Raw genomic sequence first — 14,165 nt, forward strand, 5'->3', positions numbered from 1 at the left:
TATGATCAGGCTCTGTCTCAAGGAGGATAAAAAGAAAGAGGAAGTAAAACAATTCCGCCACCTCCACTAGTTTGCAGCTGGTTCATTCCTCCCCCCCAAGGAGCAGAATGCACGGATTTGCTGTGGCTATTTTCTTCAAAATCAAAATAATATTCGGTTAGCTTCTCAGGGTTGAAATTATACTTAGGATGGCTGAAATTGCCTGCTAATTAGCTGTCAGACAAGGATGAATATGCTGAATTTAATTTTTTGAAATGGAATGGAGCAAACACTGTATGTACTGCTAATGCCAATGTGCTGTAATGTGACTTGATTATGCTTGCCATCTCACTCATTGAATCAAAATGTTTACTTCTACCTCTGCTGGGTAAAGCACACAGAATATTTGGGAGTGAAATTACTGCTCTGGAGGTTTGTTCAATGCTGACAGTTTCCCAGCCTGTTTCAAGATCAGAGCGACCTTCCTGTGCTACAGAAAATATTATTTATTGATGGGGGATACAATTTCTTTAAGAACAAGTCAGAGCTACTTAATATGACCAGTAAAAATGAACCCAGTGGCCTGGATAACAAAACAGCTCAAAGAATGTAAATCACCACAGCTAAACACAAGCTTTTAACCACTTTAATTGGTAGAGTTATAATTGGTATGCAATATTGTCTTACAACAAATGTAGATATGACGTCATCAAATATCAAAGAAGTCGTACACCTTCCTGTCTTTAAATGTTGTCAGCTAACTTACTCCAAGAGAGAAATGTGGCAATGAGACAGTGCCAACTAACACTTCCAAGGTCAAAGTCGAAGTGATGCATCCACTTTCCCTCAAATGGTTAAAGGCAAAGAAGGTGAATCAACGTGCAAATTAGCATCTGGACCATTCACAAGATGCATAGGATTGAACCATGCACCCTTGCAAGCAGGATGAAGAGCAAATAGATCACATCAGAGCACAATCTACTCCTCTGAGACTTGGGTTTGAAAGTCAGAGGCCTTCTGCCATTAGTGCTCAGGCATCCTAACCTGGATTCTGATGCACATCTGTGAGACCTGTGTCCTGGGCCGTCTGTCTTCTCAGTTGGAGGGGAGATCACTCTTTGTGGTCCCAGGAATAGTTAACCCTGCGTCAGCCAGTTGTGCAGGAGGGAAGTTCAGCGCTCTGATAGCCATCTCATGTGGCCGTGACATTAACTGTACTTTTATAGACTAAGTAAAAACAATACACCGGTATTACAGCAAAGAAGAAACTGAGATCACTCATATAGTATATAATACTTGAAACGTCCATAAATAGTTTGTTTTTTTCTCCAGAAACTGAAAACACTGTAGATACAATTTCATTAATCCTCACAACAGGTCTGTGAGGTAGGAAGGGGTGACGTCACACTGTGAAAGCATCACCCCCATTTTATAAGTGAAGCCACAACTGTGCAGGGAGGAAAAGGGGTTCCACTGGGGTCACGGGAAAAGAAAGCGGAGTTGCATACCATTCCTCGATCATTTGCAGTCCACTGAGAAGCTCCTAGCTTTCTTTCTGCTCTGACTTTCTCTCCAAAGCATTCTGGCCAGTCCAGTCCATAGTAGGGTGTGACTGTTTAGATGCACTAGGACCACTAACTTCCCTTGTGTAGACTTGGACCAACTCTCCCTGAGGTAAAGGATATCAATTATTGGCATATATTTCAGTGTGTGTGTGTGTATGAATATTTGTAGAATTAAAATGCTGAAACCTTTTGAGCAGTTCAAAAGCAGAAAAATACACTTGGCACAGTTAAGTTCTCACACTCGCACATTTTATAGTGACAAACACGGCTAGGGTCATTTTGGAGTTTTGAGGGGACGCTGTCAGTCACCTTGTTGGATATATGACTGCTTTACATTTTGCTGAAGCAATTAGAGGCTGATCAGGGCAGCAGCAATCCCATGCCCATACACAATGGCATCTTTTGGTGTGAAAAAATTCTTGCTGTGTCCCTGATTTCTAACAGGTAAGGGGTCCTGGGAGGAAAGTGGTTCCTCTGGCCTAGGACTTACCCCAGAAACCGTATCTGAAGCACACTTTCCCTAAGGTGTTTCATGGAGAGCTTTGTGTCATGTGTCAGAAAATGTTTTTGGCTCCTGGAGGAAAATGACATGTAGAATACCCTGTGGGTATTGGTTTGCCCTTTGCCTAACTGGAGACCTGTGTAGGGGTCAGGGTAGGAAGGAGGGACATTTGTTTAGAACAAGTGTGGCCATAAGGCATATACCCTTGCATTCTCTCTCTCTCTCTCTCTCTCTCTCTCTCTCTCTGTGTGTGTGTGTGTGTGTGTGTGTGTGTGTATTAGTTCATATTCAGGAATATCTTCATTTCTGCATACCCATGCCTTGCTACCCACTTTGTTTATGGCCTATATTTGAGGATTTCTCTTTCCTTTTGGCACTTCTGAGATTTAGGAGGAATTTTCTCCAGAGCCTGGGATGTCCCGGGATGGGTGGGAAGCACCCCTCCTTGTGAACTCCACACCAGAAGGGTTCAAAATAGCGCTGTGAAGATGCTCTTCTTCAACAGAGTTACGGGGCAAGCTCTGTCTGAGGAATTAAAATTGATAGTTTCTTGTTTCCTGTGATATCCTAGGACAATGTAACATATCTTAAGATATATGCTTTCTGCTTCTTGAAATCGACATAAGACGCTGGGTGTCATTATCAGATATTTCAGAAGGACAGTGGTGTAGCCCTGTAATAAAGCTCTCTAGAAACAGACAAATATAAGGCAACTGCACACACCAGAAATCAACCTATCAGCCAACAAACTAAACACTTTGGAGAAACAAACAAACGAACAAACAAAACCCTGATGTTTCACTTTGTTAAAAATGAAAGGGCCTTCCTGCTGTGTGAGTGTTTTGCAAGGGCATTGCCATGGATCATCTCAAGCTCAGCCTTTGATATTTCTGGCTAGGAGGTTCTTTGGGGTGGAGGTTGTCCTGTGCCAGGTAGGGTGTTTTACAGGATCCATGGTCTCTACCCCTTAGTAACACTCCCAACTAACTAGTGGCAATCAAAAATTGCTACTAGACATTTTCAAATGTCACCCCCTCTGGGGTAGGGAGGGGAGGCAAAATCACCTCTTGATGGGTCATAGTAGCTGCTAGCAAAAAGAATGCCTATTTCTCAAAATTTGTTGCACAGAATTTTGAGACTGGAGACCCAGAGACGTTCACTTTTATTCAAAGGAAGAATGAGTAAGGTAGGTGTTGGTGTCTCCTTCCTATGGAAATGCTTCCTATGGAAGAACAACTGCACATAGGCTAATGCCTCTTTTAACATTACTTTTTTTTTTAAATAGCATACAGCCATTATCCAATATAGACAGTAAGGCAGTAAAACCAATTGCTTTATGGGTGTCAAGTGAGAGTTCTATGGGTTCCTCCAAGATTTGCATATCTTCCATTACCATGAAAAGCTGGCTCCTACTTGCTTCAAGAGGGTCCATGATGTGCTTAAGTTCTTCTTCTTCCCCCTTCCCTTACCCTCCAGTTGCCTCTCCCTTTCTGTTTTTCAAGTTCACCTCCCAGCTTCACTCTGGGAACTATAACTTTCCTGAAAGCTGGCGGTCTGGGATCCCCCGTTGCCTTCCAGTGGCCTAGAGAGCAGGTTGAGGGCATGCCAAGACTGAGAGCAATCACTCTGCCCTTGACTGCTCCTCTCCTCCTGGGCGCAGCCCCCTCGCACCTTTCATTAATTAGGCAGGGAAGAATGGTCTCTCTGCTTACAGGACTAAGTAGATATCCTGTCAGACACAACCAGGCAAAGAGGGACTGAAAAGGGATCAAGAAACCCCTGCGTCCTCCACACAGTGTGGTTGCCTCTGGGAATTAATTTCCTTTTTCCTCACTGATACTTAATATAATTTCCTACACAGAAGTTTAAGAAATAACCCAAACCGAAAGATCCCCTAAAATTAAATCCCCAGCCAAGCAACTCCGAGGCCTTTTCCTCAGTCCTTCCAAAGTGGGTCCTGTGGTGGGGTGTGCGGCCTCCACCTCCTGGTATCTGGCGTGGTCAGTGCAAAGATGGCCCATGTCACCTGGAAATAAGGCCTCCTTGGGCCTTTCTACAATGGTTCTTTTGTACCAGAAGGGGGAACGTTGTGGTAGCAGCGAGAGGAGAGGGAGGAAAACAGAAACAATCATGTCAACAAAACAGGGCTTGCGATTGTCACTCAGTGTGCATCAGGTACTTGTTATTACTTCTACTGGACAAGCTTATAAATAAAGGACAGTTATTTCTTGTCCCCAGCCACCTTCCTTTGTTAAGAGTCGTCGTAGAGAGGGTTGTTGTAGTTTCCCCAGGACCCGTAGTCATGGTCATCCAGCAGCCTTCCGTAGGAGGAATGCCTGTGAGAGAAGAAGAAGGTGAGGTTACTTGAAGCTGTGCCCTCTGAGGACAAGTTAATCCCTTGAGGCCTGAACCCGGGAGGCTCGCAGGTCCATGGGAGGGAAAGACATAATCATCCCAGCAAGCTAAGCCTGGATTGTGTTGCCCCTAGTTACCAGCTTCCATCCAGGAGCCTGCCTGCCCTTTTCTGTTGAGATCTGGTGAGTATCTTTCTCCTTCCCCTCAGTGCAGAAGGGAGAAAGGGTCCATTTCCACCGCTGCCACAGTTAAGAAAGGGAGGGAAGGGGAGCTTGGGGCCCAGCGTCTTGGTGTAGGTCCTGGGTCTACTTTTCCCTGAAGTAATATAATATCCACACAACTACGGCCACTATTGCTGTTAATGCTGCTCGTGGTGTCTTGTCATTTGTAAGTGTGTCTAGGTTCAGTTTTAGTAGATCTTCAAGACCAAGGCTGGGGTAAAGAAGTGGTTCTCTTTTGGGGAAATGGCATTCAGAAAGTTGAATATGACCAAAACCATCACCTTGATCTGAAAATGGTTCTCAGAGCTCGGCTTCCTCCCCCTCCCCCTGAGTCTGATCAGCCCCTTAGTTCAATGGCAACATGGTCTAACCAGGCTGTGCTGGGCATTCTAACAGGCTGGAGCACAGTAATGATCTCTGTAAGAAGCTGAAGTCAGATTGGCATCACTTCTTTCCTCAAGACTTCTGAATGCCGGAGACTGAGCAGGGGGTCTAGGTCCTCTCCATGCATGGTCCTTGGTTGATTCATCAGTCTCTGCAGCACACCACCTCCATTGCCTGCTCTTTGATCACCTCCCTCTGGTGAGGTGGCCTTTCTAGGCCACAGAGAAAGAGGACCCAGACAGCCCTGATGAGACCTGATAGGTTAAGGTCAGATAGAAGAGAAAGAGGACCTCCCCTATCAGCGGACTAGAGGAAGGGTATGGGGGGGGGAGCAAGAGGGTGGGTGGGACTGGGAGGAGATGGGAGAGAGGGCTACAGCTGGGATAAGGTGAATAAATTGCAACAATAATAATGATGTTAAAAAGACTTTTGAATGGCTGCTAATGTCAGCGTATAAGCCAAAGTCCTTACAATGGTTCACGGAGTCATAAAGGCTCTGGGTCATCTACTTTTCTGAGAAAAATTAATTGCTACCAAATGCCCTGCTCTTGCTCTCTCAGCTCCAAGTGTACTGTACTTTTTCAGCCTCCCATGCCCAGCGCCCTGGCCTCAGGGCCTTTGCTCTTACTGACTCCTAGCTCACGCATGTGCCAAAAACATTACATGATTTATATAATTGCTTAGTAATTACTTCTCCTCTTCAGCTAGACTATATGTTTCAGGAGGGTAGAGATAATTCGCCTGTTATGTTTATTCATGGTTCTATTTCTAGCATCCAGAATATGCATGCAGTAAGTCACCCATAATTGTCTGTGGAAGACACAGTAATTGAAAAAGATGTATCTTGAGTTCTCACAGTGGTCCATCTGTTCACGAAGGTGGGAGCTTGCCTGGGAACGGCATGGCCATTTAAAGACTGAAATGAAGGACAGGATTGGAGGACCAACGTAAGCAAACCTGCAGGGCCTCTGAGGTTCATGCTAACGTACAAATTCTTACATGAGTGACAGCCTCTACAGTGCACTGCCCACGAGGGCCTGTCTAGACTCTACTCTTGCTGGGCTAAGGTGCCAGTCAGACCTTGGGAACCTGAGCATGCAAGCTGAATTTAGATCCAGAGGGCTGAGACTGGACTAGAAATCACGGATGCTAAATACAGTGCATACAAACATGCCTACTTCCCATAGCCTTCTCTCAGCCAGAAGGGAATAGTCAGCCTTGTAGAAACACAACCCAAGGGACACAAAAAGCATCTGCTCCACTTATATTAGTTGCTAAAACAATTGTTCTTGCCCTCCTATGGCTTACTGACATCAGCCAGGTATTGGCAAAGAGACGGCATGCAACCAGAACCAGGCCGTTGCTGTACTCGCTTCAGGGTTCTGATATAGCTCCCGCAACTGGCTCAGTGAACCCCGTGTATATCCCTGGGAGCTTGAAAGTGTCCCACAAAATAATCGGTTTACACTATCAGCTCACAGTCACGCGTGTGGACATGGGAAAGAGAGAGATCATAAGCAGCAACCCAGGCACACTCCTGCCTTTTTAGTATACAGGAAGAGCAGAGGTCATTTTGGTAGGTGGAGATCATGAGCCAGCTCTCCACTTACCTGAAAGTGGCCAGTTCTAACCAAACACTAATAGGATTGACTGAGATATGGGAGCTGCCACATGAGAAAACAAGATTCCGGGCATGACAACACTGGAGTCCACCCTCTTTTTCAGCATGTCTTTATGGCTGTGAGTTTGGCAAGCATGTGACCCCATGCCTTCATTGATGGGGAAGCCCCTGCTTCACCTTTCACGGTAATTTAACCTCGGGTGGCAGTTTAATCTCTTTCATATCATTTTATTCTCATAAACTGTCAGTTTGGTTAATAGATGTTATTTCCTGAGTAGGTTTTTGACCCCCTTGTTCCTTCATTTATAAAATGGCAGGTTAAAAAGATGCATTAAAGTTGTTAGAAGCATTCAGTGAGGTAATGCATTTTAAAGGCTTGGCACACGATAAATATTGGCCGACACTGCTTTGTAACTTTTATTATAATGAAACTTATACAAGCCCATGCTAAATCTGCAAACAGTAAGACGGAACGCTGAACTACTGATGCTATGCGCCAGGCATAGCAATAAAGCCAGTTTCTGATATAATTATTTGAATCTTATAAACTAAGTGGGGTGAGAGGATTAAAACTGCTCTGGCCACCAGGCTGCACAGTCTGTGGTTGTTTCAGGCACTTGGGTCAACGCTACACCTGGGTTTGCTGTATCGAAAGAGCCACCTGCCATGCAAACACGAGGAGAACGAAGAAAAGCACTGATCTTGGCTTTCGTTTTTTCTTTGTCTTTACATTTGAACAGGGAGTGCCCCTGAGTGAAGAAAGAGATGGAAAGGAGATGGATAAAGCAAAATGAAGGAAATAACGAGAGAAAAATGGTAAATGCCTCGAGCCCACAGGGACGGGAGCAAGAGGTGGACACGCTGGGTTTGAAGCTGGGCTGGGGTTGAAGCTAGGCTGGGGTTGAAGCTAGGCTGGGGTTAAAGCTGGGCTCGGGTAAATCGGATGTTGTCGTGGAGAGAGGAAAAGAAACACAATTGTGGGTATGTCATAAGGGGAGAATAGTTAGGGAACATACAGACCTTTCTCTCTGGGCCAGAGTTTCTTAAACCATGGCGCACTGTGATTGGACAAGGGGATGTTTCCAGATGGGCATGTGTAAGCAGAGTCTAAGAAGTTAAAAAAAAAAAAGGAAACTTCTCTCTACTCCCAACATTAGGAAAACAGGCCTAAAGGAACTTAGATAGCTTTGTCAATATTATTTAATGGGAGGCCCAATAATAAAACCATATCTTCACTCTGTAAGACAACACTTCTTTTTCTGAGTTCAATCTGAAGAGCAGGTGTTATGAGCGGTGTCATTATTGGGTCAAGGAAATTTTGCTTGTGTGATTTCTCAATACAGATGGCTACCTGCCCTAATCACTATGTTTTCCATTTGTTGCAAATTGTCTCCTCTTAAATAAACTTCTTGGGGAGAAACTATATCTTGCTTTCTCTGTAACTGTTGCATGCTTAATATGTTGGCTTTGATGCCATGGTTATATCATACTTGAAGGTGACTGTTTATATCTAGTGGCAGATAAATTGTGCACATGTTAATTGGGTCAACACTAGAGAGGGTTCTCATGGCTTGAGGCAACATTGTACAAAGTTGGCAAAGTAGAAAAAAAAACACAACTCAGTAAAGAATGTTGGAGGTCAAAAGCTCTGCTTGAGGAAGGAGGAGGAGAATTAAGGCCAGATCTTGTGCCATGCTGTGGCTTTCCAGCACTCAGCTCAGTGCCCACAGAACCCCGATCAAGGGCACCACGCTTCCTGTACTCCTCCTGTACTGTATGGTTTAGCAAGCTAAAAGCAAAACCAGGAAGGCAAATAAGGAGTAGCCTCTCATTTTATCTTATCTTTTTATCAGTGCTCAACTGTCCTTGAAGGTGAGTGTGGTGTTACACTTTATGTTTAAACAAAACATATTTTAGAGAACACCTGCTGTTTTTCCAACAGTACAGCACAGCTCTTGGCAGAGCCTCCACCTGTGTTGACTAATACATCCTGAGTCCTCACTTTTTTGGCAGAGGAGACCCCCACGTTTCAGTCATTAGTGCTTATCATGAGCTAAGCAGGAAGGAAACGCAGATAGAAAGACAGGACTAAGTTCTTCGGAATGCTGCAGTCATTAGCCACCCGCAATTAAGCATCAGACTCTTTATCTTCCATTAGCAAAGATGTCTATGCAGCTGTCGCTCTTTCTTCTTTCTGTTTCCACCGGTGACCCTCTATTCCTAATGGTCACTTTCCTGCCTGGCTCCTTTCATTGAACTCTTCATTGAAGACTTAGTCCCTTAATGTCCTTGATGTGCTTGCTAGGAGTGTAAATATAAGGGACCTACCAAATCAGAATCAGAACCCCTGGAAATTGTTTGTAATATGCCCCCCCCCAAAAAAAACAAAAACCCAGCAATTTTACACAGCAGAGCCCAGAGAGCCGCAGAAGTGGGAATCCAGTAAACTAGACACTCAGAACTCCAAAAGCTAAGCTGAAAATATTCAGCACATGGACAAATTCTAAAAGATCCTGGCCTTCGCAGCTGGCCGGGGCTAGTCATTAAACTCAACAACCAGCCGAAGCGATCTGCAGTCACTGTGAGACACGGAGCAAGAGACAGCCGGCTTCTGACAAAGACATCTGAAGAGCCAGGCCTCGCTGCCTCTAAAACTCAGATCACATTTATTTTCATGAAGGGTTACCTAATCATAGCTTCATCCACTCCTGCAGACGTAGGCACTCGTGTGGGGAGCTTATCTCCTACCTGAGCAGATTTGAGCAATTTAAACAAAACAGAACTGACTTTTATACCACACTTCAATCATCGCTAATTAAAGACACCCTTTTGTGAGGGGTAGGGAGGGTTTGCTTTCCCAGTTAAATCTACAAGCAGAGCCTTGGAGCAGAGGCTGCCTGAGATCTTTTCTGCTTACAAATGTCTAACACAAGTGCAACCTCGCCAGGAAGCTGCCCTACAACTCGCAGTGACTGCTGAGCTCCGACAGCATCTTCTTCTCCCCCTCTTCTCTTTCCCCTGTGGGTTCTTTGTGTCCACCTAGTGGGAATGCCAAGGAAGGACATAGTTCTTCCAGCTTCATGTGTGAGGCTACCGCCTCAGTAAGCATCACGTGACACGCACAGTTCTGAAACCGATGGATGTCATGGCAAGCAACTCCAGCTGGTAGCACACCTCTGCCTCCCCACTGAGCCTGTGCAGGTATCCTAACTTAATCCTCACCACACTCTGGAGTTAAGTGTTCTATTGCGGTCCTATTTGACAAAGGAAGAGCGTGCAGGCTGTTGAGACAGTTGTCCATTGGTCCTGTGCTTCCCGCCACAGATAGTCTCTTTGGGCACTCTCTACTCCTCTTTTCATACTCAAACCAACCTTGACAGCGATGGTGAAAAGGCCAGCATGGTGTTGAACTCTAATGCAGAGCTCCTCTTTCCCCTTATCCACATGAAACCTTCTGCTGGTCAAGATGGGTCCCTGACAGGAGAAATCTAAGAAGCTCAGGGCAGTTCAACATGCTTTGACGGCTAACGTTATCAAAAGATACGGTTCTCCAGGCAGCAGACACTGTGACAAAGCTAGAGGTCATAGGTCACTGGAGAGCAGAGCGTGGAGACAGATGGCTAGCGAGTTTACCGATGCCTTTGGAGGAAACGGACATGTGGGGAGAAAGGGGAAGGCACAGAGCCCTGTCGGCGGAACTGGTGAGCTGCACTGTGTTTAGTTGGTGACGGTGCCTTTTCCAGTGGCTTTGCACTCACAGGGCCATTGCTGAGCTAGGGCTGTGGCCTGTGGATTTAGGCCATGCTAACAGCTCCCATATGATTCAGGATTTCAGGGAGTGGCCAAGTGGTAAGAGCCCATCAGGTAAGAGAACAGTTGCATGCTATTGTTCTTAGAACTATGGGACGAGAGAAGCAGAACAGGTTTCTAGCCAAGGTGAAGCTTGCCTAATGCTAGACATGCATGCACGAACACGTATGCACATATATGTATATGTATATATATATATATTCACATACATGCACATACACACTCAAAAGGGGGGAGGGAGAGACAGACAGCAATTGACCTGGCTATGTTTTTGATGAAGGATCAATTAGGGGTATTTCCCAAGAATCTGGCAAGGTAGCATGGCCTGAGACTAATGAAAACAATTAGCCTCCTTATATTACCATCTCTCCCCTGCCTCAAAGCGTAAAGGAGAAGTAGAAAGGGGCTTTCCTCAGGGGCTTTCTAGTACATGGGTGTGACTACCTTCTCCTTGAGCTTACAGAGCCAAGTGTAAGTATAAGCCCTTATGCTTACACTAGCATGGACCATCTGCTTTGGAAAAGAGAGACCTGGGGAAGAAAGGCCAGAAATTCATTCAGTTTTACCCCTGAATTTATCTGGTGTTAGGGCTGGGGAGCAATCTAGTTTAAAAGTGGCCTTTTATACAGTTTTCCTCAGTGCACAGAACAAGTTGTGATGGCATTCTAGTTTTCTAAGAGTGGTCCATTGTCTGATGGCAGGACTCTGTCACATCACTCAGGTGGCCCCATTGTTTGGAGAACAAATGTGCGTGTGTGTTGTATGTATATATGTATGTATGTATGGTCATGTTACTCAGATTTTTTCTAGCTTACCGTTTTGATGGTGATGAAAGAAGGGCTTGTCCTTGGCACACAGTTCCCATTCACCCTCCATCAGGTAGTTAAACTCACTGCTCTTCTCAGGTGAGGGGCAAAGGCTAGTGATCTACCATGACATGCCCAGGTTGCTAGGAAGTGGTGGGGCTGGGACTTGAACTAACATCTCTCAGCATCTAGAATCCAAATCCTTAATCACTGTTCAAGCCTGCCTGCCAAAAGGTAGTATTTGTTTGAGATGGTAAATTAGAATTTTTTCCTAAAGTCAAGACAAGGAGTTCTTTAGCTGATTGTAACCTTTCTTTTTGTATCTGTGTGGGGAGGATAGAGCAAGTGGGAAGCCATTCATATAAAGGTCTTTTTTTTTTTTTTTTTTTTGTGATATGGTTCCACAGAATATCACCATTGGTGATTTGAAAAATGATTATAATTTATCTGTAAGTTCCTTTGGCTGGGGCAGGAATATATTTTCAGAATACTCTTTGTTACGAAGTATCAATGAAGCTACTCAACTCATAAATACAGGATAGGTGTAGCAATAAACTAGTCTTAAGGAAATGTCTGTGTGTTTTTAAGACAGCTTTGAACATGGGTCACTCGGGCCTTTTTGTTTCCATTTTTCCTTGAAAACCATTCTCTTCTGTTCTTTGTATGTAGATGAAGACGAGGCTACAAGCCACTCTCGTTCTCGATGCCCTTATTAGATTGATTTGATGCTAAGTGATAACAGAAGATGGGGTGATAGAAGGAAAGGAGGAGGCGCATTCCCTGATGGGTGCTGGTGTGCATGTGTGTGTCTGTGTCTGTTACTGAGCTTTTACATGAGATCTAGTCCATGAGGCTCAAATATTTGTGAGTAAGAGAGAATAAACAAGTAAACAAGTACACGAAAAGCACAATAAATACTGATAACATCAGGGATGAATGTAATGAAGGAACAGAAGGGATAAATGACAGGGTCCCAGGCTCAACATAAAATCTCTCTGGCACAGACATGGCATAGGGAAGAACTTCAAACAAAGCCATGGGAGGTTGGGGGAAGGGACAGGAAGGGGGCCTATGGATAGACCAAGGCCCGGGAGGGCGGGGTCAGAAGGCTCTGAGAATGGGAGGGGAGCTGGAGTCTGGACCCCAGAAGTGGAGGGTGACAGAGATAGGGATGCAAGACTAGGGATGACCTAGTCTGAAGGGCTCCTAGGTCAGCCTGAGGAGCTAAAATTTAATTCAAATGCGGAAGAGAGCTCCAAGGGAATGTGGAGGAATGGGGTGATGGGGTTGAAGGAGTTTCTAAAGAGATGGTACCAGCTGCTGTGTAGTCAATGCATTGGAGGTCAAGGAGGCCATGTTCGTGGCTCCAGAACATGTCCTTCTGTCCTCTGCGCTACACAGGCTGGTAAATGAGACCGCCACATGCCATCTGGCATTTACAGCTGGAAGGGCAGGCACTGTGAGTAAAGTGGCTTTGAGGACTTCCGGATTTTACAGAGTGACGGGAAACAAGGACAGGGCTTTGAAGAACGCTGTAGTTTTCTGTCTGGCTAAGGAGTGTGAAGTCTCAGCTACCCTCTCTGCTCACCTTCCCTTTATAGGAGAAAAGCCTTCTAAAAATTAACAGTATAGGGACATAACCCAGCGCCAGCGCTCAGGCTTCTAGAAAATGCTACCTTTTCATTTTATCTCGCATGTATTTGGTTAGAACTAGTAAACACACATCAGAGCTGAGTGACCTCTGATCGCGCCTTCTGCCCCAGCCCACAGATGAGGAAGCCCTAGTTCCCTGAGGTGCGTGGCTTCCCCAGGGCAGTGGAGTGATTTCAGGGCAGATGCCTGCATAGTCTCCAGACTCTAGATAAACCTTGTCCCATGACATGATCAGGCCATAAACTCTGCTCTTTCTTCTTCAAAGTATCTGCCCCTGTCTAGTGTGGGGTTAGTTTACCAGCCCCATTCACTTCCCTGCCAGTGTTTCTTCTAAGGGACGAGGTGCCCATCATAGAACAAGGCCGTGGCAAAACAGCCTTCAGCCTGAAGCCACAGAAGCAGAGTCCTGCTCTTTTCAAAGGGGAAGGAGGGTCTCACCTGATCTTTAGATATGCCGCAGCTCCGAACACCAACAGCACCACAGCGATGACAGTCACGGTGATGGCGGCGATGCTGCCTGTGAAGGAAGAAAGGCCCAGAAGAGTCAGCGGGGGAGCCAGCTCGTGATGCTAGAGTCCACAATACCTATCCTCATCGCCTCTAAAACAGGAAAAGAGCCGTTTACCCCAGACCATTCCAAACAAAACCTGGGATTTCAATTCTGTTACTGAACTTAAAAATTACAAAGTGAGGTTCTGTAAACGGTCAGTATTTCTTCAGCATTTATCATGAACACAAAGGCCATATCTCCTGGTCCTTTGAAGAATGGTGGCAGTCAGTCGCCACTGCTGTGGTCTGCGGGGGGGGGGGGGGGAGAAGATGTTCAATCTCCCAATGTTTGTTTTTCATGTTCCGTAGGGTCCCTTGTGAAACATTGGGAGGAAGGCGTCCTATGCAAGTGCCGCTACGAAGTAAGGCAGCTTTTAATAAACTAGACCCACACATCTCTATGAGTAGTGGCCATCTCAAAGAGGTCGCTTTGGTAGAAGATGTGCAGATTTCAGTGATGTCATTGTAGCATGTCATGTTTTCAAAGCATTTGAAAAAAACCTGCTCCTCTTTGGGAGGGATGAGCAGCTTCCTTCTTGAAATGGTAAATTTGGGATTATAGAGAATTAGGTCAAGTTTTGTATGTAAATGAAGGTCAAGTATTCAGGTAACACTGTTTTTGTTGTCATTGTCGTAACAACATTGCTATGAGGCAGTGGTTCTCAGTCTGTGGGTCAGGACCCCTTTGATGCCTCATATAAGATATCCTGCATATCAGAT

General features: G+C 45.3%; 1 protein-coding gene across 1 annotated transcript in view; it reads right to left on the reverse strand.

Moving 5' to 3' along the window:
• Nucleotides 1–603: 603 nt before the first annotated feature.
• The window catches only part of Parm1 (prostate androgen-regulated mucin-like protein 1), a 93,922-nt gene continuing 80,360 nt past the window's right edge, over nucleotides 604–14,165 (reverse strand). Inside the window, exons 3-4 of the mRNA XM_055595897.1 lie at nucleotides 13,335–13,413; nucleotides 604–4,382 (exon numbers count right to left, since the gene is read on the reverse strand). Coding sequence (XP_055451872.1) covers nucleotides 4,298–4,382; nucleotides 13,335–13,413 — 164 coding nt within the window. The 3' untranslated portion in view covers nucleotides 604–4,297. The remainder of the gene's footprint in view (nucleotides 4,383–13,334; nucleotides 13,414–14,165) is intronic.

Source organism: Psammomys obesus, unplaced genomic scaffold, assembly GCF_907164565.1.
Source record: "Psammomys obesus unplaced genomic scaffold, mPsaObe1.curated_primary_1811, whole genome shotgun sequence".
NCBI lineage: Eukaryota > Metazoa > Chordata > Mammalia > Rodentia > Muridae > Psammomys > Psammomys obesus.